The sequence below is a fragment of the Pantherophis guttatus genome, chromosome 3 (assembly GCF_059756535.1).
Source record: "Pantherophis guttatus breed Tessera chromosome 3, ASM5975653v1, whole genome shotgun sequence".
Lineage (NCBI taxonomy): Eukaryota > Metazoa > Chordata > Lepidosauria > Squamata > Colubridae > Pantherophis > Pantherophis guttatus.
In genome coordinates, this window is record NC_142065.1 from 86,597,750 (window position 1) to 86,620,383 (window position 22,634).

Here is a 22,634-nt window from a genome sequence, read left to right on the forward strand (position 1 = left end):
TTCAAATGATGTAAGTAGAACATTAACTGAAAATGGGTATTTTTTTTTAACCAAACCTGAATACAACATGCCTAGTATATGAAACTGCACTGGAAAATATGTTAAGGATTTTTTTTCTGATTTAAGTCAATTTTGCAAAAAAAAAAGTTCTAACTGTATGTTAATGAAAAGGATAATGGATTATTTTATCACAATGAACCAGCTTTATATTACTTCTAAATAATGGATGAACTCCTATGAAAATGTAAGACCTCTTAGGCAAAGCTAATTTTTCTCTTTTCTTCCCTAAATGCTCCTGTGTGCTTCGTCTATTATCTCCAAAAATTTCAGAGCACCTTTGGAAGATGTACAAAGACCTTGTTTATTCTGGAATTGGATGCAGAAATAGGACTTCACCCCCCAAATAATTGTAAATATTCAGTCATTCAAACAGAACAATTCTATAGCACAAAAGACCAATCCCGCCCCCGACCCAAGTCATATATGTGTGTAATTTGTATAACAAAGTTCAAGTAAACTGTAAGTAAAATTATTCTCATTTTATAATGACAATGCATAAACACATTCTACTTTATAAAAAGAATTATAGGTAAAATTACCCCTATCGGATCTATAATACAATCTATAAAATAGCAGGAAATTTTGTTACGTCAAGCACAAACGAACTATGAGACAAAATGGCAAACAAAAGTAGGCACAAATCTGACTAACTGACTCAGAACAACTATGAAATGGATAGGCTATTTCATGCTGTTGTTACGAATTACAGCAGACAGATTCAGCACACACGCCTTACCGTCTTCATCGACCACTGACCAGTTTAGTTGGAAACAGAAAGAAACAGGAAATTATTTGCATACTTCCAACCAGTATTTAGGAAGATTTCTGAATGTAAAATATCCATCCAATACCAGCTAATCTGGCATATATTATTGAGAAGCAACTCCCACTGAATTAACTGGGGTTTGCTATCAAGCATACATAGTACTATATCCGCATTATGAAATATTCTATTATTATGCTCATTTTAAGTATCACCTAAAGCAGTGGCCCCCAACCTTTTGGGCACCAGGGACCGGTTCCGTGAAGAAAGGTTTTTCCGCAGACCGGAAGGGGCGTGGTTTTGAAGGCTGCCTGCATCCTGTGGATAAAACTTCTCTTGTTTGCATTCTGGCATGCCGCTGACCGGTGCCGGTCCACGGACCGGAGGTTGGGGACCCCTGATCTAAAGTACTGCAATAAATATACATGGAGGTTGCGGGAAGTCAGGGTTTAAAACAGAAGCAACAGCCCAACAGTTCAGAAGTACACAATAACATTACTATTTTACTATTTCTACAAAAAAGCACATGGGAACTCTATATAATGCAGAAGCATTTGACAATGGTAATGATCTTAAGTTTAGAGTCAAAATCTATAGTATACTCTTATTAAATTTAGAAAAAAATACCAATATTTAAATAAAACTCCCAAAATTCTAGGCTTTTAAAGCTAGGTTTATCCACATGGGAAAACAGTGAAAACAAAATCATTCAAGTGTTTTTCTCTCTTTTTGATATTTTCAGCTGTCAACAGATGACTAAAGCTATGTGTAGTTTAAGTCCATGCCTTTTTATTCAGGAAAAAAAAAAGAATATTTGAATTATCCTGTTTGTCATAATAGTTATAGCATTTCTTGATTATTTTCAATTTATTAAAATTATACTCAAAGGGTGATGCTATATGAATTGTTGGGTTTTTAAATGTTTGGTCATTTTGTCCAATACAGGAAATACTATTTCAAGTCAGAATGTTGATTATAAATTAATAATAGACTACAGAATAACACAGTTGGAAGGGAGCTTGAAGGTCTTCTAGTCCAACCCCCTGCTTAGGAGGAACCTCTATAGTCTATACCAGGGGTGCCAAACTCAAGGTCCCTGGGCTGCATCTGGCCAGCAGGGTGCTTAAATCCAGCCTGCGAGGCCAGCCTGGAAATACCAAAGGACCGGCCTACAGTGCCTCTGCTGGTTAAAACGGCCTGTGTGTGGCTTTCCGTGGCCCATGCGGAGGCCTCGGGAGAACTACAGGCCATGCACCCTGTGGAGAACTATTATGCTGATCCAGCCCTTGAAGAAATCCAATTTGACACCTCTGGTCTATACGATTTCAGACAAATGATTATCTAATCTCTTCTTAAAAACTTCCACTGTTAAGAGCATTCACAACTTCTGGAGGCAAGTTGTTCCACTGGTTAATTGTTTGAATTGTGACAAAATTTCTCTTTAGTTCTAGATTGTTTTTCTCCTTGATGAGTTTCCATCCATTGCTTTTTGTCTTGCCTTCAGGTGCTTTGGAGAATAGGTTGATTCCCTCTTCTTTGTGGCAGCCCCTTAGATATTGCCTATTTGGCATGAACAAACCCCTCCAGAGCTATGATATGGGACTGTTATGTATTTCCTTTTTTTATACAACACAAAATCATTACCATTTCCCAATCAGTATGGGAGATTAGAATCTAGATTCTAACCCCCATAATGAAAGCCAATGTCCTTACAGAGATTGTCCCTTTCGCTTTCAATAGTGAGTCAGGCAGCATATAAAATTAATAAATAAATATAAATGCTCAAAACTAATGTTGCATCTGGAAAACTCTGACAATATTGTTAAATTAAATTTTATTAAATTTGGCAGTTGTTATTTTTTTCAAATAGGAGTTATATTCATAAATCTTCTCAACAGAGCCATCATAATTAATAGTTAAGAGAAAGGAGACACTGTAGACTGTGATGTTTAATGATTTACAAACTTGTTAAAGATAAGTTTCTCTTACTGCAGTAATTATTATGCTAAGAGAATTTTTTCTCACAATGCTGGATATGGCTATGAATACAAAAATGCTATATAAGAATTAGAAGTAATGTGAGTACAGAATCAAGCTAAGTTTCAGAGGTATAAAGGAAGCCTAAGAAATATTTTATCATCTCTAACTTCCTTAATTCCAACCAGAGACGAGAACTCTTGCCAAATTTGCTTTCTCTCTCCTTATAAAATCTACCATATTTTTTGGACTATAGGACGCATCGGAGTATAAGATGCACCTTAGTTTTGGGGGAGGAAAATAAGAAAAAAGCTGATTGGCGGGTGGATGGCCTCCTGGAATACCCCCAATCAGCTGTTGCCAGAGGTGAACTTTAGCAACAGGTTTGTTGGTTGTGAGCTCAGTGCCTTGCTTTTTTTTCAGCCTCTGAAACCTCCCTTTAAGAGGCTTTTTTCAGCCTCTGAAACCTCCCTTTAAGAGGCTGGGCGGGGCTACATTCAGTGTATAAAACGCACCCAAAATTTCACCCTCTTTTAGGGGGGGAAAGGTGCGTCTTATATGCCAAAAAATACAGTAAGTTATCTGAAAAACTTAAATGTGGAAGAATAACAAAATTATAATCCAAAAATATGTTTTTAATGAAGCCTAATCATATAATTTGTTCTAAATGAATGATCAAGGCTTTTTGATTCAAAATTTGCAAATTTTTATGATAAAGAGCATGAATTATAGATTAAAACCAGATGCTGAATGGAAAAATGACTACATCATTGTGTTCCAATTTAAGACAAGGAAATTATAAGACATCCATTGCCAAAAGAGAAAAAAAAGACCAAACCAACTCACTACAATGAGAACCTATCTAATAATTAACTAGAACTGTTTATGATATCTTTGGACTCTGAACTGCTTCTCTCAAGACCAACATGCCCAACTGTAATAAGTATATAGTGTTATAATCAATTGTGATTCCTCTGTACATGTGTATGTATGGGGGAAGGGGGGAATTCATTACATTTCTGGCTATCCAGACTCAGTATTAGATTCCTACATATATGAAAGAATGTTTTTCAGAGTAAATGATCTAATGCTAGTTCATTTGTCATGGAAAAATAAATGTTGGTTGGCGATTACTTCTTCCTTAGAACAAACTCCATTTGTAGAATCTGTCAGTATAAATTAGTAAGAACACTTCCTGAACTGCACTCTTAATAGTAATCCATAAAATGATTGAACAAACATGTCCTTCCAGAAATAACAGTAAATTATCCACTAGAGCGAAGAGCACTGCATTTAAATATTATTTAAATATGTATTATACACTAAAATGAAGAGAGTTGTGTTTTATGTGTGTGTGAACGATTAAAGTGCAGACAGATTCCTTTAAAAATGAAAATGTTTCCCAGAAAATAACATTTTAAGATATCCCATTACAATCAATAATCTGAAAAATTAAAAAGCTTGCTAATATCCAAGGTGGCATAAAATGGGTTTAATATTCATTGTACAAGATTCATAACATAACTTAGAAATATATACACTGATTACGAACCAGAGTCAGTTCATAGGTTGTCAAGGCTAAATTCAAATTAACACTAGAGGGCAATAACATGGAGGTCAATATACACGTAGCCCTCCACTTACAACTACAAATGAGCCCAAAATTTATGTTGCTAAATGAGACAATTGTTAAGTGAGCTTTGCCCCATTTTACAACATTTGTTGCCAGTTGTTAAGTGAACCAGTGCAATTGTTAAGTTAGTACAGTTATTAAGTGAATCTGGCTTCCCCATTGACTTTGCTTTTCAGAAGGTCGCAAAAGATGTTCACGTAATCACCCAGACACTGCAACCGTCATAAATATGAACCAGTTGTCAAGCATCCCAACTGTGATCACGTGACCATGGGGATGCTGCAATGGTTGTAAGTGTGAAAAACGGCTCATAAGTCACTTTTTTTCAGTGTCACTGTAACTTTGAACTGTCACTAAAGGAACTGTTGTTAAGTCGAGGACTACCTGTAATTCTGAACTTGTGCCTAATCACTTTACAATAACAAATATTTGAGGAAAGGCACCTGATAGAAACAAGTCTTTCTGACGAGAACACATCTTGGGAAGCTCATAGTGAAATATTGGATCCACTGTTCATGTATGGTGCAGAGCAAAAAAATATTGGGAGTTCAATCATAAAGGACTGGTCTCTACTAAAATGCAAAATTAGCCTGTAGAGAAACTATATTTGGACAACATTTTTATTAGTAGCAATTAAAAAAGCAAAGATCTTGGAACAGATACAACAGCCTTGCCTAGACTTCCTAGAGCCGTGATGGCGAACCTATGGCATGCGTGCCACAGGTGGCATGCGGAGCCATATTGGTGGACACGCGAGCATTGCCCTAGCTCAGCTCCAGCGTGCATGCGTGCGCCAGCCAGCTGATTTTTGGGCCCATTTCCCGACTTCCGGTGGGCCTGGAAGGCCTGTTTTTCAGAAATGGGCCATTTCCAACCTCCGGAGGGCCTCCAGAGGGCCATAGGGAAGGCAGTTTTCGCCCTCCCCAGATTCCAAGAAAGCCTCTGGAGCCTGGAGAGGGCGAAAAACAGGCCTACTAGGCCCACCATGCCATCCCATGCCAAAAGAGGGGGGGAGCGGGGGGTGTCACGTGCACATTAAGTTATGGGTGTGGCCGCACACGCGCACTCCCTCTGCTTTTGGCACGTGATGGCAAAAAGGTTAGCCATCACTGTCCTAGAGCCGGGATGGCAAACCTATGGCACGAGTGCCACAGGTGGCATGCAAAGCCCTCTCTGCGGGCATGTGAGCTGTCGCCCCAGCTCAGGTCTACCGCACATGTGTGCATGCCTCCCGCCAGCCAGCTGATTTTTGGGTCTCTGCTGCACATGCGCAGGGGGGTGGGGCGTATGCGGGAGACACATGTGCATGCGCAGGGGGTCATGCGTGCACACACGAGGTGAAGGGAGCGTGGGGGAGTGCAGCGCCTCCCCACGGCCCATTTTTTGTTCCAAGAGGCTGCAGGGAGGCCCAAAATAGGGTGCAGGGGGGTCACACACTCATGTGTGTGGGGGTGAGGGAGCACAGGGGGAGCGCGTGCATGTGCAGGGGGCTCAGGGGGAATGCAGGGGGGGGTCGCACGTGCATTGCATTATGGGTGCTGGCACACACGCGCTGTTACATATGCGCGCACTTTCGGCACGCAATGACAAAAAGGTTAGCCATCACTGTCCTAGAGGATGGGTCAAGGGGAAATACATCATCAGATATGCCATGAACAGGTTCTTGGAAGAAGGTTGGAATGAAAGAATTATAAAATAAATACCTCATAGTTATTTATTATAAACATCTGAATTAAGTATGGATAGCTGTCAGAATAACTTTTTAAAATCCCTCAGAAAAACTAGACATCCTTTGTCAGAGAAGTCATCAAACAAGATAGTAATCAGCCTTTTTTTTTTAAAACAATTATCTCACTTCTTTTTTCTTACCAACAATTTCTAGTTCCCAATGCTTATATTAATATTAATGCCAATATTAAGTACGCTCAGGAAACAATGAGAACATGCACTCAGCATCTTCTTTGTAATACCATCAGAGTCAGCTATTTCTAACATTAACATTCATTGTGGAGCTAAGCCAAGCTATTTCACAACATGGAATTAAGCAACATAGTTGTTGATCACACCACTGGTGTGATGATGGAAGGTACTACAAACTTATGATGGTGGAAGGTACTACAAAAAGCCACATAGAAGCACATCATAGCGCCATCATGCACCTACACAATCTCATAAAACTTACCCCTCTTTTGAGGTTTTTGAAAGAAGGCATTCTGGGCTTCCCTGTCTTTATTTCATTCATGCAATAATGCATTTGTTCAATGGAGAATATGGGATACTGGGAACCATTAGAAGTACTGGACGTGTATAAATTAGTAGGGGTAAGGGGTGGGGACTGTGGCTGATATAGAAAGAAAGGAAGAGATAAGGCAAACATTCAAAGTGATGAAAATTCTGTCTTCTCCTTTCAATACAGAAACAAATGATGGGTTGGATCCAGAGTAACAAAGGAACAGAATTCTGCAAACTGAATGCTCCCACAACTGGATAGAAGGGGAGATTTTAACCAAATACCTTGACTTCTGAAACCCATAGTAACTATCCTTTCATAAATAAAGATTGGAGGGCTTTAAAAATAACATGAAAGGTGGAACTGGAGGTAGAGAGAGGGAACAGATGAAAACAATCTTCTTTTACATTAGCCTCCATTGCACGATTCATTCACTTTAGGGAATGGAAAAAATTCTTCCATTTCAGCACACTTGGTCTGGATCCAAGCCCATATGATTGTTTATTTTCATCATTATAATTATCAGCATCAGAAAGAATGTATCATCATAACACTTGTATTATAATAAAAATAACTGATATTATTTCAGGCATCACAAAGCTCTTGTTTTTAACTAGCAAAATGCTAAAGACACCGAATTGAGGTTACAAGAATTTCAAAATCACAGTGAAAGCTACCCCTTTTGGACTATTTCAAAAATACACTAATAAATTTCAGTCATAAAAGGAAATACATACAATAGGCACTGGCATTTTATTTATATATGTGGTATATTACATTTGTTTCTTGCTATGAAAAAATGAAATTAAAACCTTATTTTATCTCAAATTTGGATGCCCATTTTAATGATACATGAAACCACTGGCTTCAAATATTAATAGAGATACACTATATAGTTAGAAATTACAATTGCATTCTTTCATCAAAAACAGGCGTATCCAACCTTTTAGCTTGCCTCGGCTTCATTGAGTGAAGAATTGTCTTGGGCGCCATATAAATATATAATATAGTTAATGTATATAAATGCACATAATAATGTTAAAATTACACAGTGTTGTAGGTTGCATTACTAGCTGCCCAGGGCCGAATGCAGCTCACAAGTTGGACACGCCTGATCTAAAGTATTAAAATTTTCTGCACAAATTTCCCATACAATCCACCACAGTTCAATGAAAAGAAGAAAAATAAAACATTTTTATGCTCATTGCTTGTCCCAATGCCAACAATATCCACAATTAAAGGGTCAACTTAGACTTAATATTGCTAGTTTTTCATACTTCAAAAGCAGTTAACACTAACTTCTATTTGAACCTTCAGGTCACCCGCTTCTCAACAGTATTCACTTCTTTCCAAGTTTTATCTTATAAACATGAAGGCATCCTCAACAAAGCTTCCCCAGGACTAACAAAGCTTAAATAAACTATACTTCTAATTGTACTACATTTATCATGTAAGTTAAAAACCTTAAACCGATTGTGCTTATTAATCTCTCTTCAGTCCACCAGAACACTTCAATTTCAACAAGTACAATTCCACAGGGATAGCAAAATATTGCATGCTCTAACAGTTTAGCAACAACTACAGAGGCTGCTACAACTGTTCAGATCAGCTACAGGAATTTCTGGCCAAGCCACTGTCTGGTATACACAATAATTTTAAAATTACAGGGCAATTTCAGTATCTATAATCCTAATCAGTCACAGTATATGCTTTTGGCTTGCTGGGACTCAGCTGCTGGAATTCCATAGTTGAATTATGTAGGGATGAGAGTTCATAATAGCAGTTATACTCTGGAACACACTAGAACCCCGTTTCTAAAATGAACAATTTTGCCCCTACAATCGGTCAACAAGAATCAATCTGATTATTCTGTTGAAAAAGGCAACATTTAATCACTGAATTACAACCTTGAATGTGCAATCATGGGATATGTTTTGATTTTTTTTTTTACCTTTGGTTTCTTTCCAAAGAGCCAGAGTTTTCCCTTAGCCTTGCCCACAGTGGTTTTTGCATCGATTTTCATTCCTTCCTGTTTTGGGGTACTGATCGTTCCATCAGAAACAGTCCTATAAATGTGCTGACTATAATCTTCAAATGGAAAATCTCCAGGAGGTTCAAAGCCAGACTTAAAGGAGTCTATTACAAGTTGAGAATCCTTTATGGGAGAAATACACACAGTTAATTGGCTTACATATCGCATTTAACTAATATTGCATTTAAAGACTACCAATCAGCCCTTCAAGGTACTCGAGATCAGGAAACAAAAATCATGAATATTTTTATTGTTAAGGTTACAGCAACAGAATCTTGCAAGTCTGAAAGCCCCCCCCCCCCCAACTTTATGTTCCAGAGAACTAGGAAGGATCAATTCTGAGATGATTCCTCAAAACACATTTCTGGTTTGGATTCAGATTTTGTTTAACTGACCACTGTCTAGGTTGCAGCTCTTCCTCCTGCATCTCAAGGTTATTCCTTCTGCCCATTATACTACCAAAACTTAATGTAAATTAGTTTACATCATTTTTTTCAGTGTCTCTGTTTTGAATGGTAAGCATTTATTGTAGAGAAAACAAAATGCAGATAACCTGTATTTCCTTTTCTTTTATCATTATATTGGAACCGTTACATAGAATCTATCCAAGAAATGCATTGATTCCCAAGATATAGACAGTTTCATTTTCATCAAGTACTGAACACAAGAAATTCCATTTGGAATAAAATGGACTTAAGAAGAGGCAGGAAGCAGTTTCTTAGCATCTTATCACATTTGAAGCCATCTCTAACAAACACAGAATACACAATGAGGGATGCCAAATACTGCAACTCCTGTCTTAATCGATTTGCTGCAATAAGTGTTTGCATCTCTTGAAATCAGACTACTCTAATTTTTACATAGTGTAATACACACATGAATCATTCAGGCTCAATTGCTAACAACATTCTTAAAGAAATTATAAACGTACACTTAAAATCAAATTCTACAAAATTAAAAATTATGCATTGATTGGCACCTAGATTTAATATTCTCCTTTTTGGGATATGTGAAAATATTAAGACTGGTTTTCTTTTCAAACAGGGAATATTAAATAGCCACAGTGCTTAGAGACATAAAAATGAAACATGCTATATTTCTATTATTATCTATAACAGGTGTGCAAACCTAAAACCCTACCAGTAAGAATGGCTGCCATTTCTCTCTTTCCCTCTCCCTCTCTCTCTCCCTGAGAGAGAGGTTGTTGCTTCCTGCCATTTCATTTAGATAAAGTTCTCTCATGCAGCAATACTAATTCTCTCTCTGGCATACGTTGTTGTCCAATGCAATTTAGGTGTTAAGTGTGGAAAATTATTTTTACTACTGTTTACTATCATCATATTTGTGAATAGTCCCTAACTGAGGACTGGCTGCAATATGATGAGTTCCACTTTCTGCTGCTTCTTAGATCAACAAAAATGTTGGGGAAAGAGAGAAGAAAGTTATTGATTTCATAGAAAAAAATATATGGGATTGATTGTATTTTGCTTTACGGGATCTAAGCTGCGTAAGCTTGACCAGCGTAGGCGCTAATCTAGTTACAATAGAATGTGATTGTAACTACAAGACTAGATTTATTTCCATATCAATGTGCTTAATATTAGCACTGAATTATGCAGAACAAATTAAACTTACCCTGCGGTCATCAACTGATTTGGCTGCAGCAATCATTCCTTCTAAACATTTTGAGACTATTGGAATAACTTTCCGCTCAGAATCTGCAAATCCTTTATAACATTCACTAAGTTTGATGGTTCGTCGTTCATCCATTTCTTGAAGGTGCTAAGTAATAAAGGAGAGACTGAACATCTTTGTAGTAACATTCCAAATAGAGTGGAACATTGTCCTCCCTATAATTATCATTTGTTCAATTTGTGGTGTTTTAACTAAACGTTAGTGAACTAAATAAAATAAATAATAATAAATTTTTTATTGGTGGATCACTATTTTACTCAACTTTGCTCATTTCTACAAATGGTATTCACAGCTAATGCCCTCTAAAATCAATTAGAATTGGCAAGTATCAACTACAGTCATCGCTAATTAAAGTTGTGATTTGTATTCCATATTCAACCTAAGACTGTGGTAATAAAAACAAGAAAGAATAACTTAAGGACTAACACTTTTTTTTACAAAATAAACTCTGCTACTGTAAAAGTTTATGCCATAATTAACTAGTCAGTCTTTTGTTGGTTTCTAAAACATTTTCAAATCTCACAATTAACACAAAGGTAGATGGGCATTCTTCACTTTTAGAAGTATATCCTATATTTAAAACTAAATAGTAATTATATAATTTATAAAATAAATTATAGTTTATATTTTAATTATATGTATATAATTTATAATTTTAATTTACAAAATAAATTATATACATTTAATTAATGTATATAATTAATTATATATATTTAAACAAACAGAATCTAGAAGAATAAATGGTAAATTGTAGAAATTTACCTTCACACTCTTCAATAACCAAATTCATTTAGATGTAAAACTTCTTGGCAGTCTGCTTTTTTGTTTTTTTTTTTGTTTTTTTGGGGGGGGGGTTACTTGGAACCCTGACACTTACCTTGTATATTTGAGGAATGACAATATAGAAATGCTTGTGCTGTTCACCATTGAAATTTTGGAGCTGTGCAGCATATTCATTTTTATTTTCATCAGCCATATGTGTACGCAGGTTTAGTTGCTGCTTTGCCTAAAAAATGGGGACAGATCAGTAACCGTTCTAAATTATTTTTAAAAGAAATTCATACTTAGAGCATGCTCATTATCTTTAATGCCCAGTAAAGTCTTTGTGTCCAACATATCCTCTCATTAACATTTGTAAATTATAGAAACTGTTTCTCAACTATGAAGTTAACCCCTATTAAAAAAAGCTTTTGATTTTAACTGAGTTGTTTCAATTTTTTATTTATTTATTTATTTATTTATTTATTTATTTATTTATTTATTTATTTATTTATTTAATTAATTAATTAATTAATTTTTATACCGCCCTTCTCCCGAAGAACTCAGGGTGGTGAACAGTCAGAATAACATACATATAATGTGAAATAAAAATAATTTAAAATAATTAAACCGATTTGGCTCATCAATTAAGATCCTCAGCGTAGAATTTAGATAAACTGAAAATTTATGCCAGTCCGGCTTGGTGAAATAGAAAGGTCTTCAAGGCACGACGGAAAGTACGGAGATCTGGGATCATTCGTATCCCTGGGGGTATCCTGTTTTTATTATGCCACTGTTTTGGTGTTACTTTCAACAAATGCATTTACAAAGGAAGCTAAACCGGAAAGTCTACCTTGCAGCATTTGCAGCAAGCCAAAACGTCATCAAAATGATAAATATAAATATATTGCGATGTCTTAGCACAAGTTTTGTTCCTTATGTGTTTACATGCAATATTGTAATGCAACTACGAAAAGAGAAAAGTTAAGTGTTAATGATGAATAGTTTATTAACTGGTCCTCTCTGTCCATCTGCAGGAGCTTATGCTGATTTACTAAGGAGACATCCTTGCACAAATCTACTAGTTTTAAGAGAAAATGGTCACAAAAATATTAATTTTGTATCTATCTGTGGATAAATACAAAAAAGGAGAGAAATCCAACCAACACAAGTAGAAAAGCGTATTCCTACAATAGAAGTTAACTCCTGTTGTAAACTATTTTATAAGGCAAAACAGTTTTCTTTGCGAAAAAATTAACAATAATTAATAAATTATGCTATTAAAAATCACTAACCGTAAATCTAATGAGAAACATCAATATATAAAATGTATAAACATCAATGTATAAAACAAGCATTACAGACACGTCACAAGAGGTAACAAACTTAGATAAAAATAGCAAATGCTTAAGACCTTTTATTAAAAATGCTGTTCTTAAAAATGCTGCATCTTTAGTTATGGCTTTTATTCAATTACAATAAAATATTCTACACAAGACTATATGAATAAATAAGACACTGAATATAGTTTCTTAACATTATTTTTCATTTAATATTTTGAAGCCTTTAACTTGAGTGTTATCCATAATGTTTTCGTATTTAAAATAAAATTAAAGATTAAAAAAATAGTTAAGTAAGGAAGTTTCAGGGACACGATTAAGCAATGGCCTGTTGTGAAAATCTGAAGCAGCAAACTGGTTTAGATAAATATTCAAAAGACTAATTGTGGCTTTCAATCTTCATTTGAAATATTTGCCCAAGTCACATTTTACTGCGTTGGATTTATAAGCACAATCTGCAGCTTCATCCATGAGAAAATAAGAAAGCTCAAGAGTGGCTCCAGCATAGGACTATAAAAGTTGCATTTTAAAATGTTTTATGAGTGACATTGCACAGAAGATCCAGTCATATGTGTAGAAACTTCTCTTTCAAATATGAAACAGGCTGTTTCAAGCATTCACAGCAGTTTTACCAACAAAATGGGATATTTCATGAAATTTTGCAATCAGAACCATGATTTTCAAACCATAATTTGAAAAAAAAAAATCAAAATATGTGATGGCTGAAACTCGGCTAATGCAACACACTTTGATATTCATATTAGATGGTCCAAATACTGTATTCTTTCAATAAATACTGGTAACATTTCCAAATATAGCCATGAGAACTATTATTTTCCAATAACAATATCTTACTTTTTCAACATCTGCTTTCGTGGCGTTGGTATCATTGTCCAGTCTCTCATAACATTGCTGTGCCTTTTCTGCTTCTTTGCACTCTCTTTCAAATTTCTTTTTGCTCTACAATGCAATGACATAGTTACAAATCAATACAACTTATCACAGTGCTTGCACTACTCTCACAATTATAATTCAGATCCATGCTTTTTTGATGACAATGGAACATATTCTGCACAAATTGTTCTCTTTTAACCTTTGGGTATTTCATTTTGTAATTGTTTAATTCTTAGATTTTAAAACTTCCCACATCCTCTACCCTCTCAATCATGCATTTGTCCAATGCTAGGAATAAAACAACTTTAACATTAGCAAGGCTAACTATTACTTATTGCATTTCCCCATTATTTTAGAAAGCTCTATTCATTTGCTAGCTATTGATTCCCCTAAGATGCAAATATAGGTTAGGAACAATAATTTAACCCAGGAACAATGATATAACCCTGAATAATCTGCCTCTTCTGTGTGAACAGCATTGTGGCTGGTCCCATATATGAAAGTATTTGCTTTCTCCATCTGTCTGAAAAAATTATCCCATCCTCAATATATCACAGAACATTATTACAAGAACTAATAACATGAGGTTAACAAGTGTAATGTATCTATACACACACACACATACCACTAATTAAGAATACATGAACTAGTCTGAACAGCTTAGTAGTATTTTCGTTCTTGAAAGCTCATATATAGCATAGAAATGTCCTGCAAATACAGTATAACATCAATGGTAGAGATTATTAATAGAATTTTTATGGAGCAGTTTGTATAGTAGAGAACAGCTCTGTATAAATATTAGGCTTACCATTATCATTACTTGTCTCCTTCATAATACATTCTTTTAGAAAGACATGGGACAAGTACAGTGAAAATGATTTGATAGAATGGAATGAAAATTGGATCATATAACTTGGGACTATGAAGATTAGAGGCCACAGAAATTGACAAATTATATATTGATTTTTTAAAGACTTCAACAAAAATTGGAAATTTTGCATTTCTTGCAACCCAATGCATAGCATTAAATATCCCACTAAATTTAATTACTCTTATTTAGGGAGAGTGAACATACAGGACTACAGTCTTAGTTACACTTAAGCTAGTATTTTTTTTTTGCCTGAAATAGTTATTTATTTAACATTATGTAACTCCATCAACTACCCTTTAATTTTACTACTGTAATATCCAATACTTTTGAGACTAACTCATAAAAAATAATCTTAACGTAACTCAAAAGTGTATCAATTAACAGGGAAGATATGATTCTCAAGATTTAAATAAAAGTAAGCCTCTGGTCTACCAAAATAAATTCATGCTTAAGAACCCCAAGGCTAGGCAGCATTTCAATACATTTTGAGACAGATGAAATACAGCCTGCAAATCTATCAAAGTCATATTTCTGCAAATATTAGTGACTGAGGAATTAGCACTGTAATGATCTAACAAACATAATAATCCATTTTGGCTATTGAACAATGAAAGCACTGTGATGGCTCAGTGATAACTAAGTTCATTCATTATGTCTTCACTCTGGCATCAGTCATCCATAAAACTATGCAACCTTAAGGAAACCAGAAAAGGAATAAAAGAAAACTCACATTATCCATCTGCTTCCAACACATGTCAAGATACTGTTGTGCTTTTCGGCCCTCTTGAAGGTGCTGGAACATAGTAAACAAGATGTTTTATAAACCCCATCTTGCTTTTAAAACTGTTCAGCTTAATCTCACAAAATGATATATATCAATCAAAAGGCAAAACAGAATGCCAAACAAGAATGTAAATCATAACAGAAGCACCATCATTTTATTTTACTAATATGTGTTCATCAATTGTTTTCTTTCTTTCAAAGATGTAAAAATGCCATCTTTAACATTTAAGATAGCAGTTTTACATTTTTAACTTAAATTATGTTCAATAATAATATGAGATGCAATGGAAGGAACTACAATTCATGTAATTATGTGGATTATATAACTACATGGATTCCTTGAGCGCTACTGCTACATTCTCTATAGCTGGAGGGAAAAGCTCCCTTAGGAATATAACAGCATCTTCATATTTTCAAAAATGTAATATTTCTAAAAGTCATCAAATATATTAAGTACTAAATAACACATAGGTCTAGAAAAAACTTGCTAAGGACTTAGCTGTGACCAGAAGCTTGTTTTAAGGAATCCGCTCCACTGAGATGGAGGGAGGGAGAGGGAGAATACAAGTATTTTAATAAAATACCAATCAGAAAACAAAACATATTTAAATGGACTATATTTTAGAATCTTATAGGCAGGTATATTTTTGCTGCATTTTTACAATAGAATAATGCAGGACTACATGAAGATCTATATACAAGCTGGCCAAGCAGAAGAGACGTCTAATTTTTTTTGCTGTTTTTGGATAAAACAAATTATTAAATTGCCCTGACATTCACAGATAGTTCAGCAAAACAGTAACTTGGATCTCCCACCCCCATCCTTTACCAGTTTCCTTTCCGTTTTGAGTTCGTGGGAATATCTCATCAGTTCTCCATATACCCTATGTCCCAATTCTTCTGCTACTACTTCACGCTGTCCTGCGTAGTCATTTAACTCATTAAGAATATTATAAAAGGCTATACATGAGGTAAACCTGGCAGAATACAGGAAATAAACAAAAAAGATATTTCATTAATAATGTGGGTGTATTACTGCTTTTCTTCAACAAAACAAAAAGTAAATGAACGTATCAAAATCTAGCATGGTGTGAAGACCTTTAAAAAAATGAACCTCAAAGAAAGAAGCAAAACAGAAAGTCCAAAACCACTTCTCCTTAAAGAAACCTGTAAGATCAGCAGGAATTTGTGCAGGGAGAAAATAAAGAATACCGCCCAAAGGTCCTGTGGAACAGGAGCATTTACTAAGCTGTGAAATTAAAAGACTGATTTTAGGAACAAATTGAAAATTATGAGGAAAACTAAGCTTGATACAGAAATGAGTCGCTTCATCTGAAAAATGGGACATATCATTCATATATTTCCTTTGAATGAACGTGTTTGCTACATAGTGAAGTTTTGGACACTTGGGTTAGGTCAAATATATTACATTATTCTGGCATTAATGTTGGGAGGTTTAGAGGTTTAGAACTGAGTGGGGTAAAAGAATGGAGAAAAATGTATGGAAGGGAAGAACAAAGACAATGCTTCTTAAAAATAGACCTCATAAACTTATGCTGCTTTTTTCAAGTCATCAGGTCTTGAACATACCAAAATTTTGAAGTCACATTAATCCAGATATCTTTATTATAAAATAATACTTTTTAATATATAATTATGTCCTATGAAAAATGTACTTGGCTTAAACATTTAAATCCCAACAACTTTGATAATGGGATTAGACCAAGATCCACATATATTTCATATTAATACTACCTGGGCTCTTCGTCTTTGGATGAACGTTTAGGACAGTATTTCTTCACCAGATTTCTGTTAGAGAGAGAAAGAGAGAGATGGGTTTTAAAAAAAGGGCAAGGTGAACTTAATAATCCATCTTAGTCAGAAAAATAAGACAACTAGTTAGAATAGTTATATTTACATACATTATTTACATAGTGTAAACTACATTGCTTAAAATAAACAGATTATATAAAAAAGTAAAAATTATTCCACTGTTGGGTAATTCCAGGTAGTCCGCACTTAGTGACCTCTCATTCAATGACAGTTCAAAGGTACAAAGTTGTGGCGATCACACATCTCCAAGATCACATGAACATGGTTTGGGCACTTGGCAAATGGCTTACAATTACAAAAATTGCAGCATCCCAGGCACATGACTGCCATTTGCAACCACACACTGGATATTGTTTCAGTAGCCTAAGCAAACACTTCGTGATTCTCGTCTTGTCCCATGTTGCAAACACATGATGTCCTCACTTAATGACCCACGTGGTCCTTTTTTAATTTACAGCAACAGGGACTGCCATTGTTAAGCAATGTGGTCACATGATGTCATGTTTTACAACAGCTTCACTTAGCAACTAAAATTCCAGTTCCAATTGCTGTTGTAACATACAAGGACTACCAATCCTTGATCAAAACCAATCCGTCGTATTTTCTTTCTGTGTAAGGTCACAGAAATGAAGCCAAAAGAAAAAGCAGAATTTTCTATGCACAGACTGACAAATTAGTTTATAATTACAAATTCAGCAGCGTTTTTAAATGTCTTTTCCCAGAGAGGTAACGACATGGCTTTTTTTCCAGCCAAAACACGACATTTTCCAGAAGATGGTAAAGAATAGCAGCAGCAAAAGACTGACACTAAAAGAATACAGCAGAAATTCCAAAGATTCCAGTGGTCTCAAGTTACCAAATTGCTCATAAATATCCCCACAAAGGAATAATGGTATATGTTTCACATTTCACAGCAGGAAATCTATTTCATTTCCTCAAGTGATATACTAAGAACATAGAATAAATCATTCTTCCTTGGACTAAATTTAAATTTAACCCTGCTCTAGTTTTTAGATATAAGAAAACTACCTGACACTTAAATACTACAATATTCATACTTTATCAGTAGCAAAAAAAAAAAGCGGGGAAGTTAGTAGAGGGGATTTAATGAATTTTTCAAAATTAAGAAACGCTGATGACAATAAGAAACTTTTCTCACAAAGGGCAACCATGGAAGGATGCCTGATATAAATGGTTAACAGATGTTGAACACATTCTACGTACTGTAAAAGGCCATGGGAAAATGTTGATGAACATTTTCCATCTATGCCTTTAAGATATATATGGGTGAGCACACTTTGCTATATATTGACTTTGCTAATGCCTGGGAGAGTCTTGTATAATATCAAACACATGTCAAAAAATTCTTAGGGCAATGTGGAATTCATGGACTTCTTTCACAGGAGCTTTTAATGGAGAGCTGCCTCGGATAACTCACCCACATTTTTATAGAGTACTTATAAGATATCATTCATTTCTCATAATCTTTTCCCTAGTGTTGCTTTTGGCACCACTGTTTTGAGGATAGTAGAATAATGTAACTCAGGGTTTCCCAGACTATGAGCTATACCTCCCTTGGGGAGATGCAGGCAGTCCAGTGGAAGTGTGAAGAACCTTTTAGCTTTATTGTTAAAATAAATTCACCTTTCCCAAAGTTTATTTATTTTGTTTTCATTGAGAATAGAACAGAACAAAACAGATCAGAGTAGAGAGGGTAGCGTGGCATGGCGTGACATAGAACAGAACAGAACAGAACAGAACAAGAGAATAGAGTGGCAGAGGGCAGGGAAGGGGAGGGGAGAGGTGTAGAGCAGAGCAGAGCAGAGCAGGAATAGAATTTTTATTAGCTACTAACCAGAACAGAAATGCATTAAAAAACATTGTTCATTTGTGTTCATTTTGGTAGCTGGATTTTTAAGCAAAGCGTGTACATTAAGATTACACTAAAGGGAGATGTGATGGCAAAAGATTTAGGCCTGTGATGGCGAACCTATGGCACGTGTGTGCCCTCTCTGTGGGTACACGAGCCATCGCCCAGTTCAGCTCTGCCGAGCATGCATGTTGGTCAGCTGGTCTTCAGGTCTCTGCAGCGCATGCACAGGGTGCATGCGGGGGGGCGTGTGCATGTGTGTGGGGTGGGGCGCATGCGGGGGGGCGTGTATGCATGTGTGTGGGGTGGGGCGCATGTGTGGGAGCCATCCATGTGTGCATGCATGGGGGCAAGGTGCCTGTGCAGGGGCCGCACGTGCACTGCATTTTGGGGGTTCAGGAGCTTGTGTGTACATTTGCGCATGTATGTGTGCGCGCTTTGGGCACTCGGTCCAGAAAAGGTTAGCCATCACTGGTTTAGGCTGTAACTTTTGCAAATGTAGATTACTTATGCTGGTCTTCTATTTCAACACACTTTTATTATTATATTACATTTTAATCAAGTTGCACAGGTAAGTAAAATATTAGTCCATAAGCAGATCGAAGAGATATGCAAAACATTTCCTTTTAAGTCATTTTGAGTATGAAACTTTGCAAAACAGGTTAGTTTTAAGCATTTTGGAAATAATTTTGCACTCATAACAATTTTGTTTCCAACTGAAAACATTTCTGAACATGTTTTAAATGGATTTAAATTGATTTGCATTCAAAATTGTTTAAATTGAAATATTTTGTACACCTTAGTGGTACATAGTAACTGAAGACAGAATACCATTTTTAAAAATTTCTTTCTCTGGAGTATTTAGAGAAAAGCACTTAGTACTATTGTTGACAATTTGCAGTTTTATGGAAAAATCATTTTATTCTGGGAGCAATTAACTATGGAATGATAGGTTTTTCAGCATGAATCTCTTTAGAATATGAATCCATTTGTACAACTGTTGAATTAAAGTCTGCCACATCTACATTTGGATCACAATCAACCTCTTATGTTTTCAGTTTCAATTAAAGAAAAAAATACTTGAGAAACAAGAAACCACATTTGCTTTCAATTTAGAATTCATGGTAGTAAAGTATCTAGATATCTTGCCAAACTTTCTAAATATAGTAATTTGGGTAACTAAAACTTCATTTGGCTATGCACAAATTATATAGTTTCCAACTCAACAGGATTATTTAGAGAACTTTCTTCATCTTCAAAATCAAGTACAATATTCCTCAACTTGCGACTCCAGTTGAGACCAGAACTTCCAATATTAAGGAAGGGGGTTGAATGAGTGGTGCAACCTTTTTTGCCAGATTTTACAACCTTTTTGTCACAGTTATTAAGGGTATCAGAATAACAAGAGTTGGAAGGAAACTTGGAGGTCCTCCAGTCCAACCCGCTCCTCAGACAGGAAACCCTATACCATTTCAGACAAATGGTCGTCCAATCTCTTCTTAAAAAGTCCAGTGTTGGAGCACCCACAACTTCTGGAGGCAAGCCACTCCACTGATTAATTGTTCTAACTGTCAGGAAATTTCTTATTTGTTCTGGGTTGGTTCTCTCCTTGATTCATACAGCTGTTAATCAAATTTGGATTCTCCCAATGACTTTTCTATTTCATCCCAGTCGGATAACTGACAGGCCGGACTCGGCTCGTAATCAACAGCACTTTATTCAGTAACAAGGCAGTTACCTCAGAATCAACATCCCGTGCTTGACAGCTCCTTATATAGCAGAGCTGTCAAAGAAACAACCAATGAGAACAACGGCATTCTAACAGCCAATCAGAATTCTTCAACTTCCTTGATATGCAACATTTTCTTGTCAGAAACTGGCTGTTCTGTTGTAAATGGTGATAATATGACTGCCCCCACACACACCCTGGGATACTACCACTATGTAAATAAGTGCTGGTTGCCAAGCACCTAAATTTTGATCACAACACCGTGGGAATGTTGCGACAATTATATGAGGACTTGTGTAAGTCATGTTTTTCAGTGCCGTTGTAACTTTGAATGATTGCTAAATGAATGATTGTAACTTGAAGACTATGTGCAATTCCATCTAGAGTAGGGGTCCCCAACCCCCAGTCTATGGACCGGCATTGGTCCGCAGCGTGCCAGAAACCGGTCCATGTAAACAAGCGAAGCCCCATCCACAGGATGCAGGCAGCACACGAAACCATGCCACCTGCAGTCCAGAGAAAAACCTCTCTTCACAGAACTGGTCCTGGTGCCCAAAAGGTTGGGGGCTTCCGTTCTACAGACTAGTATTAGTATTAGTATTAGTATTAGTATTAGTATTAGTATTAGTATTAGTATTAGTGGTAGTGGTAGTATTAGTATTGCATCATATTATTATATTTGCTTTCTCTTCTATTTCCATGCACCAAGCCTTTGCCTTTTGCATCCAATGTGCCTTTGCCGCCTCCTTTTTGGACCCAGCTTCTCTGGCAAATGTTTCCTACGTGTTGCTAAAGCTGTGTTGTCTTCAGAAAGATTTCCAAAAATAGCTCAACTGTAGCCACTTCAGAAAGGTGTGTGGTCTTCGGAAATCTTCCCACCTAACCCTTCTCCATCCCCTTAATGGTGGAAGCTGCACCATCTTTAGAAACCTTTCTGAAGGCAACACAGTTTTCCAAACTGGCTAAAACTGTGCTGTCTTTGGAAGCTTTCCTCCCCCACCCCCCAATTTCTGAAGTGCCGAGGCACGGTGCACAAAAGGTGAAAGTTTGGTTTGGCAAACTGGGACAGAAGGCAGCTGGGTGGATGAATGCTTGCTGCTCTCTTGGAGCAAATGAATGCTTGCGGCTTGCTAGAGGGAGTGGGCTAGGGAATCCCATGGGCCTAGGGATAAAAAGCAACTGGGAAAATTAATGCTTGCTGGTCACACAGTTTTGAGATTGCTTGTCACTTTGGCCAAGGGTGGCCAAAACGACAGAAATGGGAGGGGAGAGAGGTGGTGGGGAAATTGGAATAAGTCCTTTATCTTACCAAGGCTTGGGGATGAAAGGGACCAAGCCCAGAATGGGTTGGATTGGGAGTGGGCACTCATTTAATAGCCATATTGGGGAGAGTCAGGATTGCCACCGTAAGCCAATATAGTCACATGACACAACTATACCGATTTACAATGGAAATTCTGGTCCAATTTTAGTCGTAACTTGAGGATTACCTGTACACATCTCAGAATAATTACTTAAATTAGATGAAATTCAATTTTAATAGTTAGCATTCTCAATTTTAGTAGACAATGGAATAAGCAAGAGGAACATATATTTATATGGCATATTGCCATGTACTATTACCATGTTTCCCCGAAAATAAGACCCTGTCTTATATTTTTTTGAACCCTGAAATAAGTGCTTGGCCTTATTTTTGGGGAGGTCTTATTATTTTGGGGCACATGGAGCAAGACGGGGGTCCTCTTGCCGTCTTACCTGATTTCCAGCTCTATCTCCCTAACCCTAACCAGAGGAAATGGCGGGGATCGGTTGCGCGGTTAAATATTTTCGGGGAGGGCTTATTTTCGGGGGAGGGCTTATTATATTATTATATATTATTATATTATATATTGGGGGAAACACAGTATTTGTGCCATGTGAATAGCCCAACACAAAATATACAATGGGGAAATGTTTAAAACTTATTAATTTGTTTATTATCATTGTAATAAACAAAGAACTATACATACTAAGAGGTAATTCTCTAACCCAGTGCTTCCCAAATTTTCCCCACCATTTCCCCAAACTGCTTATCAGAAAGTCCTTATTCAAATGGTCCTGTTGTTATTAGATAATAGGTTTGTTACCTGAAGAAAAACCACTTTTACTCCAATTTTGGATAGTTT

The 22,634-nt window shown here is 36.2% G+C and overlaps 1 protein-coding gene across 2 annotated transcripts in view; it reads right to left on the minus strand.

Annotated features, from left to right (window-relative positions):
* The window catches only part of FNBP1L (formin binding protein 1 like), a 59,959-nt gene that overhangs the window by 15,090 nt on the left and 22,235 nt on the right, over positions 1-22,634 (minus strand). For both annotated transcript variants that reach the window (XM_087891113.1, XM_034437311.3), the window contains exons 3-9: positions 16,793-16,846; positions 15,867-16,014; positions 14,985-15,047; positions 13,345-13,449; positions 11,268-11,396; positions 10,331-10,477; positions 8,615-8,818 (exon numbers count right to left, since the gene is read on the minus strand). In XM_087891113.1, coding sequence (XP_087747239.1) covers positions 8,615-8,818; positions 10,331-10,477; positions 11,268-11,396; positions 13,345-13,449; positions 14,985-15,047; positions 15,867-16,014; positions 16,793-16,846 — 850 coding nt within the window. The remainder of the gene's footprint in view (positions 1-8,614; positions 8,819-10,330; positions 10,478-11,267; positions 11,397-13,344; positions 13,450-14,984; positions 15,048-15,866; positions 16,015-16,792; positions 16,847-22,634) is intronic.